This window comes from Mus musculus, chromosome 10, assembly GCF_000001635.26.
Source record: "Mus musculus strain C57BL/6J chromosome 10, GRCm38.p6 C57BL/6J".
Lineage (NCBI taxonomy): Eukaryota > Metazoa > Chordata > Mammalia > Rodentia > Muridae > Mus > Mus musculus.
In genome coordinates this window covers 120922400-120941543 of record NC_000076.6, presented here as the reverse complement: position 1 = coordinate 120941543, position 19144 = coordinate 120922400, and the positions used below count along the sequence as shown (strand labels likewise).

The window sequence follows — 19144 nt, the reverse complement described above, 5'->3', positions numbered from 1 at the left end:
CATCTTTCATTTAATATTAGATACCTTTTGGTATTTTTTATAAGACAGTTTAATGGTATTGAACTTCATAAATTTTGTTTATATGAGAACTATTTCTTCATATTTGAAGGTTAGTTTTCTGGATATGATATGATATGATAACCCTGGCTGGCAGGTGGGTGGGTGGGTTGGTTGGTTTTTCTTCCTCTCTCAGCACTTCATGTGTTTTATCTTACTATTCCGTAGGTTCTCCTATGTGATGAGCAGCTTTTCTCTTCTTTAAAAGTCTCTTTGCCTTTTGACAGTTTGATAATAATGGTGTGTGTATGTGTGTGGACATGTGTGTGATAATAATGGTATGTGTATGTGTGTGGACACGTGTGCATATGTGTGGGTAGATAAATGTGCAGGCTCACACGTGGGGAAGGAGGCCAGAGGTCAACATTGTCTTCTTCAATGGTCTCCTCCTTTCTCTAAAAATCCCAAGCTGCCTGCTTCACCTAAGCTATGTGGCCAGTATGCTCCAGGGACCGCCTCCTGGTCTGCTTCCCCAGCTCTGGGGACAGGCATGTGCCACTGAAGGCGGCAGTGTCTCCTGATGTGTTGCTCCTGTTATTTAGACTTAACATTCCTGCTTACTTGTTGGGTTTCTTCAATCTGAATGCATAATTCCTTACCCAAATTTGGGGGATTTTTTGATTCTTATATTTTCATTTTTTCTTCTCTTTTCTCATTTTATGCTTCCATAATATCTTGAGTGAAACACTTTGCCTTTTTTGTTCTTTTTAGTGTACCTCTAACTATTAACTGAATAATATCAAATGGTGGGGTTTGCTGATTCTTTTGTATATTCTTGAAAACGTGTAATTAATTTTCAATGAACTTTAGTTGTTCTGTTACACATGCCTGTCATCAAAAGTAAACCGAGTTGGGGTTTTGTTGTTGTTGAGACAGGGTTTCTCTGTATCCCTGGCCGCCCAGTCCTAGAAATAACCTTGTTGACTAGGCTGGCCTTGAACTCATCGGTTTTGCCTGCCTCTGCCTCCTGAGTGCTGGGATTAAGATGGCCTCCCTAGGTGAAAGTGGACTGAGTTTTTAGCTTACTGTATAATTTACATATGCACTACAGAAAGATGCAGCCGGTGTCTTCTAATCAAGATTAGACCTAGATTCAGACTCTAGCTCTGTGTATTTGTACTCTCCGTTAACCTTTCTGAATATTGACATTTTGAAAGTGAAATTTTAAAAAGTGTATATTTGTATGTGTATGAATGGCTTGCTTGCAATTATATATGTGCACCATTGGTGTGCTTGGCCCTTAGGGGTCAGAAGAGGGTACAGGCCCCTGGAATTATAGTTGAGGTTTTGAGCTGCTGCCATGTGGGTGCTGTGAATGGAACCTGGTCTTCTGTAGTTTTACGATGATTTTCCTAAAATTATTTTATACTTCCTAACAGTTGGATTTTGGCGGTGGTGGGTTTGGTCTGGTCTAGGTTTTGTGTTGCTGGCTTTTTTATTTTTTAAGACTTATTTATTATTTATATTTAAGTACGCTTATTTATTATTTATATGTAAGTACACTGGTGGTCTTCAGACACACCAGTAGAGGGCGTCAGATGTTATTACAGATGGTCGTGAGCCACCATGTGGTTGCTGGGATTTGAACTCAGGACATAAGAACAATCAGTGCTGAGCCATCTCTCCAGCCCCCATTTTGCTGGCTTTTTTGTTTGTTTCTGTTTCTGCAGTGCTAGGAATTGACCCTAGCAGATCAGACCTCTTGCCTTGCTAGGCAAGCATTCTCTCACTAAGATGTGTCCCCAGTTCCTGTTTCATGGTCCAGAATGAGGGCTGGGGTTACTTTTGTTTTTAACTCTATAGACTTTTTACTGCATATTATAAAAAGAGTCGAGATTCCATTTCTTAAAGTTATTTTCAAATATTAATACTCATTAGGTTCATATGTATGCACATCTGTGTTAGTCTATTTGGCCTCAGATTGTGAAATATATGTTTATCACATCATAGATGCAGTTTCGAGAGCTGCCAATAATACCCCCCCAATCAATAAACAGGATGGGGGGGGGTGTCAAAAATAAAGTCTCAAATTCTAGACAAGTCTCTTAAGGATTTCTTAAAATAGTGTTTTATTTTCAGTAAAAATTACCATCATAATTTAATTCTCATGAGAAATAAAGGGAAAAAGTTTTAAATTCACTGTATAATAGTAACCTATGGTAGTATTTGATCTAGCTTTCTTTAGTCTTTTAAAATTAGTATGACTATAAATATTCCTATTACAAATATTCATGTGTTTATCCTTAGAATCACATACATTTGCCTCTCCCATTAAGCAGCTTAAGTTTTTAAATTGCTGGGTAATATTTTACTATGTAACTAATGTGCATTGACGTTTTTTCTAGTCATTTCCTTAGGAAATAGTCCTGAAAAGGAAATTACTTTTTCAAAGAGCCTGAGCTTTATAAAATTCTTTTGATAATGTTCATATTACTTCCTAATCTAGAATGACAGTTTGAGCGTAGCCTAGCCCCAGTTGACTTTTTTTTATCTGTGCAGCAGTATAAGAAACCCCTACTTGGTATCAGACAAGGACTGTAAGGTATACACAGCAAGCTTTCTGTTTATGGAGAATTCTTGTACATTTCATTTCTAGGTATTTCTAGGTACTTATATTATGATTTCATCTGCACAAAGTGAACACTTTGGGATACAGTAGCAAATGAGGCAGCCACTCCCACCACTCCTCCAGTGCTCACCAGCATCCCTGGCTTCTGGTTCATGGTACAGAAGTCCCAGCACGGAGCTTCTGTTTTGTTGACTTTGACAAATTACATTTTATTAGTATTTCCTTACTCTTTCTCCTTCAAAAGGAGTTTTAATAAGCGTATTTATATAGATATATTTCTGACTTACCAAGTGCTTTCATTGAGCTTTCGTAGTTTGGTAGTGTTGGGAAAGTTGAGAGGTCCCTCTGGTGGAGCACGTAGGAAACACACGATGTGTTTGTAGCTGGAGCACTCACGGCATCCCTGTGGGCCGGCTGACGAGTGCTGCCTCGGTTTCTAAGGTGCTTTCAAAACCCGATGGACTTCTGACACAATGCACAATACCTAAGATCTGTGAAGACTTAATGGGAAAGTAGAACTTTGTGAACGTGCCGAGTGCTGGCAGATAAGAGTTTACGGTTCAGCCTGGCCCCTTGATCTCTCTCTGTTGGTGAGGCTTTATGTGGGGATGAAGGGTTTTCAAGAGGCCTGTGACGCGACAGGGCGGGTTACTCTGAGCAGAAGTTCTCTCTTCTGGAGACAGTGTGTCTGGACATGCGGTGTCTGCGCCATCGCCACTTTCCCAACCTCATTCCAGTTTGCTTGTCTTTCCATCTTGATGCCTTCATCCTTTCTCAGTTCTCATTATGCAGAGTTAAATCTTCTAGTAGAAATTTGGTAAAAGGAAAAGAAGTATTTTAAAAAGTGAGGCAGTGAGACTTGTATAATCGTTTTTTTTAAGTATGCACTTTATGCCGTGTGCTGGTCTCAAGTTCAACTTCATCTAACAAGGTGGAGGACAGGAAACCTACTTTATGAACAAATTAAAGCTTAGAGGTATAATAACTGGGTCACCCGGCTAGACTGTGACCAGCCTAGGAGTAGAGAGCGTGTCCTCCGTGTAACATCGTTGTACTTCTTTGAGGATCAGCTAGGTCCATAACCCGTCAGTTCCAGTGTGGATAAGCAGTTGACACTTTAAAGTTGTTGTGAACACCTTGACGTGGCAGTTAACAATGGCTACATGTCATCGATAGCGTACACCTCACTAAGTATGTTGTGCATATGTAGTTTGTAATGGAACTGAAATCTAGTCTCAGATCTGCTGGATACAGAAGTCAAGTTTCCATTGAATCAATGGTTAAGTCTAGTTTTTGTTTGTTTTTAAAGGCAGGGTCTACTGTGCAGCACTGGCTGTCCTGGAGCTCACTGTGTAGACCTGGCTGATCTCTGCCTCTGCCTCCTGAGTCCTGGGATTAAAGAGATCCATCAGCATGCCTCGCACAGCGTTGTTTCTTGGCGTATAGCATATAGCATCTCAAAAACAAACTGCAGTCTCTAGGTGGAGGTGCATAGAGCTGTCTCTGCCTGGCAGCTCCTTTGCATGGGCGGCCCCATCACATTTCTAATTCTTGGTTGTATTCTTTTGTTTTCTTTTTCTTTTTTTAAAGTATAGAACAGAATTTATTCAGGGCATGGGGAGAGGAGTTAAGAGGGTAGTAGAGGCAGAGAGAGAGTAGAGAAGTAGAAGAGTAGAGGAATAGAGACTGGCCATGAGCACTTGGAGAGGGGGGGGGGAGGTTATATTCCTTTAATATACTGTATGCATGTACATTTACACACACTTCCCTTTCCAGGTGCACTTGGTCTTTAAAATAACTGCTGAAAATTTATGTTTTAAAACATTATCAGATGCTTCAAATGTAAGTTAAATTTCAGAGTACGAAAGCAATTGAAGTTTGGTTCAGTCAGTTGTGAGACCAACAAGCCAGGACTGCATAGCCAGACCATTTCAAAAGTAGATAATACTGTTTTATGTAAAAGACCCGGCTTCTTTTGTAACACAGAAAGATGATGGTAAGAAGGGTGAAGGCTATATTCTATAAAGCAAATTCAAACAGATGGCCTGTAAGCCACCTTTATTATCTTAAAAATCCTAGCAAAAGTTTTGTGTCAGTCATTTATGATCCCTGGCAGTGAGCGGTGCTTTGTAGAATTTGGTATGTTTGCAGATCAGATGTATTAAAGCAAAATTGCCGGTGAATTAGGAAGTCGAAGTGTGGTCCAATGAAAACAATTTCCAGTGTCATTGGAGAATCTATTGGTAAAATAATTCAGTGGACATTTCTAAAATCATTTTTAAAAGAGATTTCTAAAACTTCAAACACAGCCTTTGCACTATAGAAAGTGCATAAAGTGATCCTTTGTAAAGGGCTTTATTAGCATAGGAGACCTCAGCTGCTTGGTTTAGTGTTGTGCTTGTAGTTTCTAGCAAAAGAGCTGGTGCGGTGTGGATCATAATTAAATATATATTGTATTAAGATAAACAGATGTTTTTTGTTTTTCAAGACAGGGTTTCTTTGTATAGCCCTGGCTGTCCTGGAAGTCACTTTGTAGACCAGGCTGGCCTCAAACAAAGAAATCCGCCTGCTTCTGCCTCTGAGTGCTGGGATTAAAGGCGTGCGCCATCAGATTTTTTTTTTTTTTAAAAAGTTGTTTAAGATATGGGGGCTGGTGAGATGGCTCAGTGGGTAAGAGCACCCGACTGCTCTCCCGAAGGTCAGGAGTTCAAATCCCAGCAACCACATGGTGGCTCATAACCATCTGTAACAAGATCTGACGCCCTCTTCTGGAGTGTCTGAAGACAGCTACAGTGTACTTACATATAATAAATAAATAAATCTTTAAAAAAAAAAAAAAAAAAAAAGATATGTTTAAGAACTTGAATAGGGGGCTAGAGAGATGGCTCAGCGGTTAAGAGCACTGACTGTTCTTTCAGAGGTCCTGAGTTCAGTTCCCAGCAACCACATGGTGGCTCCCAACCATCTGTAATGGGATCGGATGCCCTCTTCAGGTGTGACTGAAGAAATGTACTCATACACATAAAATAAAGAATTCTTAAAAGAAATTGAATAGGGTTTGGGTGAACAGTGCTAGTATATTGGCTTACCCAGCATGTGTATGGTCCCACTTTTTGATCCCTAGAGCCAATGGAAGAAAAGTAAATGTTTGGAGTTTATTAAAGTACAAAATACATATACAGTGGATACAAATTGGCTGAAAAAAGGAGTTTTCATGTGTGTGTGAGACCCTCTTTTCCACGATAAGCGGAATTGTAGCATGGTGTATAAGATACAGCGCCATGCATTGTTATCTGACTGTCCTGGCTTCAGTGTGCACCCAGGCCATGCGCTGGCCTGGCGATGACCTGGCTCAGGAGGAAAGGTGACACAAGCATGAGAACCTCAGTGTGGTCTCCAGAGCCCACATTCAACACAGGGTACAGTGGCTCTGCTCGGTGGTAGCGGGAAGAGGGGCAGGCAAAGACACTTGCATGGGGAACCTCACTGCTCAGTCCTCTAACTGAATGTCAGGTTTACTGAGAGAACCTGTCTCAGAAAGTAAGGGGGAGAGCCATTGAGCACCGTGTGTCAACCTTTGGTCTTTCCAGCCACATGCCCATATATGCACCACAAAACCCCATACACATGTACACACACTGCACATAACACACACAATTAAAAACAAACATACCTGCCCATCCCTACCAATTAGTAAGCTTTTGGATTTTCTATAATTTTTAGGACCTTAAATGGCCTTTATTTATGAAAAATGTGCCTATATTTGTACCTTTATATATAAACTTATATTCTTGGGATATTTTTTTCTTTTTCCAGGCAAGGTCTTGCTGTGTAGGTGTGGCTGGCTGGCTGATGTGGTTAATGTGTTAGTATACACTTAAACATCACATTAGTAACTAAAACTGAAAACATTTAAAATTATTCATTTGAAATAATAATGAGCTTTGTACATGGCACAGTACTTATAAAATGTAGTGTCTGTGAGCTTTCTATATGGCAAAAATACTTTAAACTGTAGTGCCTGTGCGTGCACGTATACTTAAGTGTCATGGCAGGCGATGACCTGGAGCAGTGCTCATCTGGTCTCTCCTGGCTGTCCTGCGTACTCCAGCCTAGCTGGCCCACTTCCTCCCCTGGGTCTGCTGTCTCTGCCTCTCATCTTGCAGTAGTGTTTCTGTCATAAATGTACCCACTACATCTAGCTTTTTATATAGCTTCTGAAGACCAAACTCCACCTGTCAGGTTGTTCAACTAAAGTATGTGAGTGTGTGGATGTTGAGTATCTTTCTTCCTCCTTTTCCAACTTCTATTTGGAGAACATGTCTCTCACTGAAGATGGAGTTTGTGTCCTGACTAAATTAGCTTTTCCGTGTGCCTAGAATTTGCCGCTACCCCCACTCCCCCAGACTCCCCAGGTTCCCTGTGAATGTTAGTATTCCTGGCCTTTGTATGGGCGCTGGGTATCCGAACTCTGTTCCTCATGCGGTCTCTCAGGCTCCCTGCCCTCTGAGCCCAAGTAGTAATGCAGTAGTTGCCACTGTCAGTGAAGTTTTGTATTCTGCTTCATAAAGTTCTTGGTTCTCTCTTGGAACGAGTGGGCCTTTTACCTGTGTGTGATTATTTTCTACAAAAAATGGGTTGAAAAGTGCTGGTTTACTGAGTTGCTAACATCTTTCTGTTACACTGTATCAAAGTCACACTTGTTAATGTCATATCAATTTATGAAAAGTCTTTAAGTACTGTGAACTTATAGTCATAAGTGACAAGTATGTTTTTCTGCTTTATACTTTCTCACTTGGAAGCTTGAATTTATAATTAGTTACAGTCCACATTTTTGAGCTTACAGGCTTAATGGTTTCACTTGTTGAACATTTGAATCGTCTCAGTAATTTGCCATATGCTTATTTGAAAATACTGTTCCATTTATGAAAGGTAAACTTAATTCATTATCACAATGATACTTGAAAATAAACTTAACAAGTAACTAAAATTTGTAAATATAATAAAACTAAAAAGAAAGCATAGCAGAATATTAATAGTGCTTCTATTGGAATCATGAGAAGATGGTGTTTTTCATTTTTTATTTTTTAGTACCGAGTTGTATGTTTTCGTTACTATGTTTATGTGGTTAAAATGAAAACAAAGCATGTTGTTTATGTGACGGTTTACATAGGACTATTGAGAATGGGTCTCTGTTTTTCTTGTTAGAATTTAGGTCCTGAGTATGAAGATGTATTTAATACTTCATTGCTGTGGATTTTTAAAAATGGGAAAGATGTTGGAATAAGGTACAGGATTTGATTTACAATTTGATGATTTTGTATTGTAAGAAGTGGTTTTTGAAATTTTAATCTCTACCTTAATTATTTTTAAATAGGTGTGTTGGTTACGGGCCTGAGGAAGACTTGACAAACATAACTGATGTGCAGTTTTTACAGTCCACCAGGCCCCAGATGCCCTTCTGGTGCCGTTTCCGGCGTGCTTTCATTACTGTGACCCATAGGTTATTGTTGTTATGTTTAGGTAAGTTGTTAGGATTAGAAGGGGGCTGCACTGCGCCCACCTCACAGAATGCCAGAGCTGAGAGAGAGCTTACTCCTTGCTTCTGGAGACGGTGCTGGAAATTACTTCCAGGAGTCTTCACTGAGTTTTAGTTTACTTTTGTGTGACTGTGATCAGATACCTGACAGAGATAACTCTCAGCAAGAAAGGTGTATCATGAGAGGAGGGTTGGTAGAGCAGATAGCATGACAGCCAGGAAGCGGAGAGGAGAGAGTGGCCAGAGGCAAGTGTCCCAAAGTCCTGCGCCAGGGACTTGTTTCCTCCAGCTAGGTCCACTGTGGAGATGTTCACAGTTCCCACGTTAGTGCTGTCAGCTGCTGACACAGGCTGTATGAGGACACATCTTCATCTTTAAATGATAACAGCAAAGTTGGGGGTATTTATGACAATTGTGGACCTAAGGGCTTGGTATCCTAAAAAGAGAGAGAAAAGTTTGTCATGAACATGTCATAGAAGGAGCATGTTTAGTAGGATGAGTGTGGAAAACTACAAAACCTACTCGTAGAACGAAGAGTGGGAAATACAAAAGCTGAACCCCCCCCCCCCCCCCCCCCCCCGTAGCCTTGGCCGTCCTGGAACTCACTTGTAAAGTAGCCTGGCCTCAAACATAGTCACTCTGCCTCCTGAGTGCTGGCATTAAAGTGATGTACCACCATATCTGGCTAAAGTTTGAATTTATTTTTAAATAAAGTAAGTCCTTAAATTTTTGGTTTAAAATGTTATTTATGGGAAATAATTTTTTTAAATTTAGGTTCTTGGATTTTTTTGGCGGGGGGTGGGGGGGGTGGGGGGGGGTGGAGGTGGTTTGAGACAGGGTTTCTCTGTATAGCCCTGGGACTGTCCTGGAACTCACTTTGTAGACCAGGCTGGCCTTGAACTCAGAAATCTGCCTGCCTCTGCCTCCCGAGTGCTGGGATTAAAGGCGTGCACCATCATGCCCAACTGGAATTTTTATAATAAGAAAGTATTCTTTTCTGTTTTCTTAGCACTCTAAACATAATTCAGTTTATTTAATATTTAGTGTGTTTAATAAAACTCAGTTTTTGAATAGTTTAGTGCTAAAAGGAGAAAAATCTGAAACAGTTATTTTTATTTTTAGTAATTGGGATTTAAACACTCAACTGTTAATGCAATGGAAGAATTGTTTTCGAGAGGGGTGAAATTTTGGGAAAGTACTCAAGGTTTTCTCAGTGTAGCTTTATTATACTGTTAGATTTACATCTTTGCACTCCATTATTCCATGAGGCCAGGGGCACGGGTCACTGTTAGCAGCTGTCATGTGACCATTCCCAAGCACAGCCTTAACGCCGACCCCAAATGTTGCAGGTGTAGTGCTGGTGTGCGTTGCTCTCCGGTACATGAGATACCGCTGGACTAAGGAGGAGGAGGAGACGAGGCAGATGTATGACATGGTGGTAAAGATTATAGGTATGGAGTTTCTAAAGCCCTAAACTGTTTGTAGAACAATCACCATATGACAAAGCTTCAACGCAGTTGATTTATTTGTAAAGTTATTGTTGGTTTATTTTCAGATGTTTTGCGAAGTCATAATGAAGCTTGCCAGGAGACTAAAGACTTACAGCCTTACATGCCTCTTCCACATGTCCGCGATTCCCTAATACAGCCGCAGGACAGGTGTGTAAGCCAGCACGGATTGAAATCAGAGTGTAGATATCTGTGGAAGACTTGCATTTTACTGAGACTTGTGGCTCCTCTCAACTGAACCTACTTGACTGGATAGAGTTTTTAAAGTATTTCACCCTCTCCTCTCAGTGTGTAGTAAGACAGCTGGTTTATCGCTCATTCTCGTCCCTGCATCTGTTTATCCCTGCTTCTCAGTCTCCCTCTTTATCCCTGAGGACATTGAGAAACAGAAGAGGCTAGCTAGGATTTGAGTAATATTAAGGACTGAGGTGGTTATTACTGAAGCTTTTTAAATGAAGGCTAAAACCTGACTTTTTGAAAATGAAAAAAGATGCATATTTCCATATTCTGCAAGGTACGGCTTCTCAGTCTAGTAGCTCATCTCTATCTCCAGTGAAGAGCAGCTGCTCACAGTAACCGTTGCTTCAGTTATTAACATTTCCAAAAGACGAGAAGCCAAGGGGAAATTTGTTGTTTGGTTTGTGTGATAGGAAAAAGATGAAGAAAGTCTGGGATAGAGCTGTTGACTTCCTTGCTGCTAACGAATCTAGAGTCCGTACGGAGACTCGAAGAGTAGGCGGTGCAGACTTTCTAGTCTGGCGGTGGATCCAGCCCTCTGCGTCTTGTGACAAGACATTAGTTATACCCTCTAAAGTATGGCAAGGTCAAGGTATGTAATTTTAAGTTTAAGCAAAACCAAAGATTTTCTAATTTTTCAAAATATGCAATATAGATTTAATTGAAACAATGTACTGTGAAATATGTGAATGCAAAGGTCCCTTACAGCTCTGCCCCACAGAAGGAATAAATGTTAGCACAGAGCTGCTTTGTCTACAGCAATGAAGACCAATATTTCTTCCTGTGGTCCATGAGATGGTTGTTGTGTTATCACAATCATTGCTAATACATATCCGGGACACATCAGGTGTGCTGTGGAACCGTGGCCTTCATAGCCCGATCTCCAGTTGTGACTGCCTTTCTCCTGTATCTCATTAAGACCCCTTTGCCCGACTCTCTCCTTTTCCAAGTGTCTTTTGTAGCTGTCATTACATGCTTTTCTTAATAGTATGTGTAGTTTCTGCCTTTCTCCTGTATCTCATTAAGACCCCTTTGCCCGACTCTCTCCTTTTCCAAGTGTCTTTTGTAGCTGTCATTACATGCTTTTCTTAATAGTATGTGTAGTTTCAGAACAGATAGAGTAGAACATATAAGGAGTCTTGAAGATTGGCTGCTTTGTGTGCCTGTACCTGTACTGTACAGGAGAAATGTGGGTATAAAACAGTATATAAGGGGGTTGTAAAAAATAAGTCCTCTCTCCTACCTAATCATATACAAAGTCTTGCTTATTAATATTTGCTAAACATAGTATTTATAGAGAAGGTGTGTTTTAGAACTGCTATTTTAAAAATAGCCATTCCATTTTTTCCTTCTAATTTTCCTTTTTAAAACTTAAATACATTTAGGGGAGGGGGGTGGAGAGGATCCAAGAGAAGTTGAGGGAGGGAAGATGATAATCAGAATATATCCTTACAAAAATAATGTTTTCAGTTTTAAAAACTGATGTACCGTTTCAAATGCTAAGAACAAATTTTCCTTGGAAAGTTACCTGCTGCAGGGCCCTGTGAAACTGGAAATGGACTTACTTATTTCCTATGACTAGCCTGAGTCTGTCAGCCGAGCCCTTCATCAAGCTTTCCTATGGGCTTTGACAGTGGCACCTCTTCCCTGGTTTCTCTTCCGCCCTGGTCTTCTTTTCCAGTCCCGTGGTCGTGTCCAGTGTCCTCTGCTTCCTACTCTGCCTTTCCATCTTTTGGTGTTGCCGTTCGTCAGCGCTGTCCTCTCTTTTTTCCTTACTTTTTCTCATGCCATGCCTCTGTCTTATACACCAGCTCTCATGCCTGTGCCTTGTATCTGTGCCTGCCACTGAGCACTACACTGCACATGCCGTGAGTGTGAGCTCACCGTGTCTGTGTTACTTCTCTAAGTCCCCTGCTCTAGGTGGCAGCACTCACTCTCCCTCATCTGCTCTGCCATACTCCCGGAGGTCAGCCTCAGTCTTTACCTCTGACTGCACCATGGCTCTGCTGCCCTGACTGGTGCACAGCATCGCCATCTCCCTGTGCACAGCAAATAACCTGGCTGGTTCTAAATTCACTTTGCCTAAGTGACTTTCCACACAGTTACTTTAATTTTGTTTCAATATTAAAGGTAGACCGTGTTGTGCGATCCCTCTACTTAAAACACTTGTGTGGTTTTGCAACTCTTAGGATGTTATCGGGATACTTTGATGCAGCCAGCACAGTCTTGAATAATCTGACTTCTCCTTTTCGGGGCTCATCTTTCTGTTCTATTGCAGCTACACTGGCTGACTTTTAGTTACTTGAATCTGCCTTTTCCCTTCTTGTCATAGGGCTGTGTACAATTGGCTCCACCTGTGATGTCCTGTGCACTTACCTTCCTCCACTGTTTAGTTTATGCCTTCGCTCTCAGAGTCAGTCTCACTTCCTTGAGGAAATCTCACCTTACACTGAGGAGATGTTATTGTAGAGTCTTCCTGATTATCACAACTCTAATCCCTGAAAGATAACTGTCACCCAAGTGTTGACTCTAGATATTAATGACAAGCTTAATCCACCTTAACACAGGAATTGGCTCATTAAAAGCATACAAATAATTTTTTGGAATATATTTTTTAAAATTATATTTATGTACAGAGAACTTAGCAGTGTGCATTTAGCCCAGTGTAGTGGCGACTTCTTTAGCCTTTGACTTTCCAGCTTGGCAGTGCGAGCCACAGACTCAGGACCCAGGACGTTGCCTCTTCACGGGCAGCAGATCTTGTCATATCTGCCATTATAATTGGTCCCAATAGCGTCCACCAGCTTAGCCAGGGCACCCTTGTCTTCCGAGTTAACCTGTGTGAAGGCAACAGTGGAGCATGTCTTCTTATGGACCAGGTGCCCCAGCCTGGCCTTCCCCTTGATGATGCAGTAGGGCACCCCCATCTTTCAGCACAGGGCAGGCAGGAAAACCACCAGCTCAGTGGGGTCTACATCATGGGCAATCACCACCAGCCGAGCCTTCTTGTTCTCCACCAAGGTGGTGACTGTATTGATTCCTGCTTGGAGGACAGGTGGTCTCTTAGTTAGGACATCCCCTTTGCCAGCAGCTTTCTTCTCAGCACGGGCCAGTAGCCTTTGCTTCTTCTCTTGCTTTGTCTCTGGCCTGTACTTGTGGGCAAGCTTAAGCAGCTGAGTAGCTGTTTGCCTTTCCAGGGCCTCGGTGAACTGGTTAATGGCAGGAAGTACCTTGAGCGACTTACAGAGGATGGCAGTTTGCCACTGCAGCCTGATGTAGCAGGGCCACTTGATGAAGTGTGTTAGATCTCTTTTGGGCCGGATGCCCTGCCCAATACCGAAGTTTTTGGGCCTTTTCTCAAACAAAAGATTGACCACCTCTCTGCCTCCTGTTTCTTGACAACAGCAGAGGCCAAAACCACCTTCTTCCTTGGCCTTCTTTGGGCATCTTGCTCAGCTGGAGTAGAGAGAAAGAAGAGGGAATTGTGGGTAGTAAGTAAGCAGCCTTAGAGATCACAAATAATTTTTTAATGAACTAAATGATTGTCTTTCAACAAACTGGAACAATGGCAAGTAATACAGTTGCTTTTTTTTTTTTTTTTTGTAGCATTTCATTTAGATAGAAGAAATTCACCACCAAATAGTTTGACTCCATGTTTAAAGATTCGAAATATGTTTGACCCGGTTATGTAAGTATTATGATCAGGCATACATAATTGTTTTTATTTGAAGCATCTGGGTATAAAATGCATGCCATATCTATTATACTGTGTGTCTAATTTATAACTATAAGTGTTATACTTTTCCCCTTTTGTTAAATTCTAAGCAAAGGTTTGACCTTTGACACAGAGAAATAAGGACTTGTAAAATGTTTATAAATCTCTGTATTCAGTGTGACTCCTAACATAAATGCATGAAGGTAGGTTAATAACAAATAATGCATGCCCTCTGTCAAATGCAACGTTCATTTTATATGGAATTGTTACAGTTTTACCTAGGTAGGCTACCTTAGTTAATCTTCCAGAAATTTCTAGTTCCTATAAAAACAAACAGAAAATAGAACAACCCCCTACAAAGCATCACACCTTATTCTGTGTTTTATATGTACACAATAAATAATAGCTGAGGAACTTTTCTGACCAACATAATCATCACAGCACACATCCAGAGAGTGACAGTGTCAGCATCTACTACCTTAGAATACCGCGTCTGTCTGTCTGTCTGTCTGTCTGTCTGTCTGTCTATGTGTGTGTCTGTGCGTGCGTGTGCGTGGGGTGGGCCACAGATGCTCCAGAGGGCAAACGGGAAAGCAACTTGACTTTTAATCTGCCTAACGCATTAATGCTGGACTGCAGTTGATTTTCTAATTACTAAAGCATGCTGTAGATTCCCTACAGAAGTAGCAAGCACTGTTAAAAGCAGATCGGTGTGCATGTGTATTTACAGCAGCAGGACCTTCCTACATCTAATTCATTCTGGTATCACCTGTCATTGCACGTAACAACCACAAGTGAGTGACCATAACATGGGATCAGCAGCTATTTTTCTTAAAACATAATTTCCACTGTCAAGATTTGGGGAAAAAAAAAAAAAACCAACCAAAAAAACAAAAACCAAAAAACCACCCACCTCTAGCTGAAGAGCTATTGGCATTGATGGTTTCTGGGGCAGGAAGAGTCGGTCCTTTTTAAAGGGCGTGGTCTTTATAGCTTTACTACACTCCCTGTATAGCGCCAAACCAAGGACTGTATAGAAGGAGGAGGTGTCTGTGTATCCATGCATGGGCCTCTTGCTAAACTTGAAGGGTCTCCTAGGCTGTGTGGTGAGCAAGCTCTAAGGATCTGATTGTCTCCTGCTTATAACATGCTGGTTACAGGCATAGGCCGCCTTGCCCAGCTATTTAGAAAGAGCTAGAGATTTGAACCCAGACCCTTGTGCTTATAGAGCAAGCACTCTGACCCATTGAACCATCTTCCTAATATATTTTAGTTATCAGTTGTAATAACGGGCCTGGTGGACTGTAAAAACTGCACATCAGTTATGTTTGTCAAGTCTTCCTCAGGCCCGTAACCAACACACCTATTTAAAAATAATTAAGGTAGAGATTAAAATTTCAAAAACCACTTCTTACAATACAAAATCATCAAATTGTAAATCAAATCCTGTACCTTATTCCAACATCTTTCCCATTTTTAAAAATCCACAAGTTGATTTCCCGTTTGCCCTCCGGAGCATCTGTGGCTCACCCCAGTGCAATTGGAGCATGCGCACAGCAGAGGCGCTCCTGTAGCTCTCCCGGAGGTGGGGTGACCCAGCACCATGCTTGCCTTGTGGCGTTTCTCTTTTTGTTTTGGAAAGAGCTTGGCATATAGTGTTTATTAAGAAATAAGTTACAATTGGAAGACGTTATTAACAGTAAAGAAAACAGTGTTGCTCTGTTGCAGCAGTCATGTTAACACTTGTCTGCGCAGAGCTGGAACAACCTGCAGCATAGAGCTACACAGACGGACTGGACTGTTTGGTTTCGCTGCAGTGTGGGGCACAGTAGGTGCAGCTCGGGATAGCAGGGCTGATGTTGTTTCTCCTAATTCCAGGGAAATAGGAGATCACTGGCACCTGGCGATCCAAGAAGCGATTTTAGAGAAGTGCAGTGACAATGACGGCATCGTTCATATTGCCGTAGACAGGAACTCGCGGGAGGTAAGCGGAGTCCAGTCGTACACGCGCGTTTCGGGTCTGCGGCTATTAAACTAAGACCATCCTGTCTCTGTTTTCTGTTTATGTTACAGGGCTGTGTCTATGTTAAATGTTTGTCTCCGGAATATGCTGGGAAGGCTTTTAAAGCATTGCATGGCTCTTGGTTTGATGGTAAGAAATTTGACTCTTACAAAGATTTGGGAAGGGTAATTAATTAGTTGGTTTAGATTATGCCTGACTTTTTAAAAAATAATTTTCGGTTAACATTTTTTGAATAATAATTTAGATAATATTTTGTGTTCATTTCTTTCCACAGTTAATTTTCTACAAATACTAAGCATCATTTTACAGATCTAAAATACTCTTTTTATCTTACAACAGGAAAATTGGTTACAGTAAAATACTTACGACTAGATAGATACCACCATCGCTTTCCCCAGGCCCTCACTTGCAACACTCCCTTGAAGCCAGCAAATAAACATATGAACTCTCTGTCTCACCTGCGCCTGCGGACTGGCCTAGCTAATTCTCAAGGAAGTTCCTGAAAAGATGTCTTCACTCCTAGGACTGTTAATTTAAATAGGAAATTCCCATTTGGCTTCCTGTCTTCCTTTGAAAATGCTTTTTGTATGTAATATTTTTATTGCTGAAGACAGCTGTTTGAGAGTTCTGCAAATCTTCAGGTTCCGAAGGCTTTGGCAGTGAGGCAGGCAGTGCCTAGGAGGCAGAGAAGGACGTCTCACTCAGTTTGTGCGGCTCAGGTATGCCAGGCTGCACATGAGGAGCACCGGCTTGACAGCAAGCGGTTCCGAGATGGTGCTTGTAGGCGTGCACCAAGAGTGTTAGAGAACCACGGACAAGCATGGCAAAGCAGCTTGTTTTGTATTTCCATAATTTGTGAACTAATGTGAATTTTTGTATACAGTAAGCCGCATCGTTCCTTACAGGCCACTGTGGTAAAACCATTCACTTCCCACTTTAACCTTAGGTTCCTATTGCTTGTAAAAGGTTCATTTGCTGCAGCTGGAATATGGGGAAATTTATTTGGTTTTAATGGTTACATACATGTAAGAGGGTGTACATGTACTTACATTGGCTTTTGTATATATGTATAAATGCTGATGATAGCGAAAGTCTTGTTTTGTGAGAATGTCTGCATTAGCAGTAAAATAAGCTTTCTATTTTACTCATAATCTAATCTGTATATATATACATATATATATATGTATATGTGCGTAGCTGTGTGTCTATGTACATATGTAGCTGCACATATGTACATATCCACACAGATATATACATATGGCTGTACAGTCATAGATGATCAAACAGCCAAATACCTGGAAGTATTAGATACATGTTTAAAATATCTTTTATAGATTTTATATAAAAATATCCGAGTATGGTTTTGTGTAGAAGTTCTGGCACCAGCTGTAATGAGTTCAAATTTATGTGAGCAATAAAGAAGCAATTGGCAGATACTGGAAAATATTTTGTGAAAAGCTGTATTTATTATAAATACTGGGACTGTGACAGAACTAAAGGGATTATGTCATTTCCCAGTCTGTTTATAGCTTAAAGAACTGTTAGCTCCTGTTCTGTGTCCAGTGTAAAACAGGGTGCATTGTTGCAGCAAAATGTACTAGACAAATTTCCTTGGAATGTTGGGCCATGCAAGTTTGCAGTGTAGATCGTGCACGAATGACCATTGGTTTGTGCCTCAGTGTTTATTTCAGTATGATTTCAGATCAGAATAGTTACTGATCAAGGTTTACTTGTAACCTAAAAATTGGCTTTTTGAAAAATAACCTGCTGGATAGATCATTGTTGGTCCAAGGGAAGATGTGAAACAGCTGGAATTACATGAATCTTAATTTTTACGTTAAGTTCAGTTTTCTTTTTGTTGTGTATGTGTTTGGTTTGCAGCATGAACTTGCACAGATAATGCACGTTTTCTGGTTAAGTAAACATGATGCACACTATTCTGTAACAGAAAACCCTTGTGCCTTACCTGTGTGCTTTTGTGGGCACCATGTTTATGAAGAATAAATGATTTGTTATCAGAAGAGAATAAATTTTAAATTCTCAATCTATGTCTCAGATGCTAATGTGTTAAAATATATATATATAATATATAAAGTAACCAATCTTTCTGTATTTTATGTGCATCATAGTGATTTATTTGAGCTTAGTGACACAATCTTGTAACCTGTTGCAAGAGTGAATGTAAAATAATATAGTTGTGGCATTTAAACAGGTCACCTTTTGATGCAGATGCATCCTTTTCTTGCTTCTAAGATATATTTCATGTAAACATTGTACATTTATTATTGTAATATATACTATTATGCAGCTTATTTTACCTGGAACTCTTAAGCCGACCAAGAGTCCTCCCTGTAAGACAGATGGGAATGTGTATAATAATTAGGTATTTGAAAAGTTCTGCTTTGATGTAATTTGTTTCTTGTTCTGTTTTAAAAAAAGAAGGAAAACATTCTAATTAAAAATTTATTAGGTTTTTTTAAAAACATGCGTCTTTGTTTTAAAGAAACATGTTAGGTGTTGTGTGTCTCTTTTTCTTTTTGCCGTGAAAGTGGGTATCTTTAAATCTCTTCCTCAGGGTCTATGGTTGCATGTGTATTTAAGGACGAGAACTGTAAAGTTTTGATGTCTTCACTGTTTTGAGTTGGAGATCTCACTGTGTAGCCTGGGCTGCTCTCAGACTTGTGGACTCCTCCTGCTTTCTAGCCTTCCAAGAGCTGAAGTTACAGGGGTGAGCATCATGCCCAGGTGACAAGGTCATTGTAACCACCTACTTTCATCATCTTCCTTTAAACAATTTTTAGTAATTTTTAATTATACAGGTTATGGGCTTCATCATGGTATTGTGTGTGTGTGTGTGTGTGTGTGTGTGTGTATGTGTGTTCACCCATTGCCCTCATTGTTCTCTTCCTATCCTTTCTAATCCTGTCTTCTAGTTCTGCTTCTCTTTATGAAAATGACTTCATTTAACTTTCAAGTGTTTGGACTAAATGATGACAAGAGTGTGAATCAACTGGGTCAGTAAGCACTTGAGCTCAGTTAGATAGTTTTGTCAAAGAGGGAATTCTCAACAGAGAAAACAGTTTTATGCATCCTGACTTAGCTGCTAGACCATTTGTTTAGATCTTTATTGGATGTTTCAATCCAGTAAAAAGATTTGATTCATTAGTCATGTTATAGACGTACAGATTGCTGACACAGTTGGTACCAGTTGACTCTGTTAAGAATTCAGACTTGGAAAACACATAGGCTAATCTTGAAGAAGTCCCATCTGGAGAAAGAGGAAAGTGAAAGTTTCTATAGTAAGTTAAAGGATACTGTGGATAAAGCATTATAATAATAATGTAAAAGGAAAGTAGGCAGGACTCTGAGATGTAGAGAGGCTTGGCTGTGTCTTCCTGGACCAGAGGCACAACAGGTAAGGATGGGTTAAGACAGAGGGCCTAGTATCTGTTAGAGTCATAATGTAAGTCTTTGCCCTGCATTCTCATTCATATCC

General features: G+C 40.5%; 1 protein-coding gene and 1 pseudogene across 3 annotated transcripts in view; one reads left to right on the top strand and one right to left on the bottom strand.

Annotated features, from left to right (window-relative positions):
* The window catches only part of Lemd3 (LEM domain containing 3), a 55986-nt gene extending 37853 nt beyond the window's left edge, over positions 1-18133 (top strand). The window contains exons 5-13 of one of the 3 annotated variants that reach the window (NM_001081193.2): positions 7835-7914; positions 8004-8149; positions 9515-9616; positions 9721-9823; positions 10324-10502; positions 13517-13598; positions 15504-15609; positions 15699-15777; positions 15988-18133. In NM_001081193.2, the coding sequence (NP_001074662.2) occupies positions 7835-7914; positions 8004-8149; positions 9515-9616; positions 9721-9823; positions 10324-10502; positions 13517-13598; positions 15504-15609; positions 15699-15777; positions 15988-16151 (1041 nt within the window). In that variant the 3' untranslated portion in view covers positions 16152-18133. Of the gene's footprint in view, positions 1-7834; positions 7915-8003; positions 8150-9514; positions 9617-9720; positions 9824-10323; positions 10503-13516; positions 13599-15503; positions 15610-15698; positions 15778-15987 lie in introns of those variants that run through there. The other 2 variants (XR_001779544.2, XR_380414.4) reach the window with 2 other exon arrangements.
* Gm16166 (predicted gene 16166) lies at positions 12523-13382 on the bottom strand (annotated as a pseudogene).
* Positions 18134-19144: the final 1011 nt, after the last annotated feature.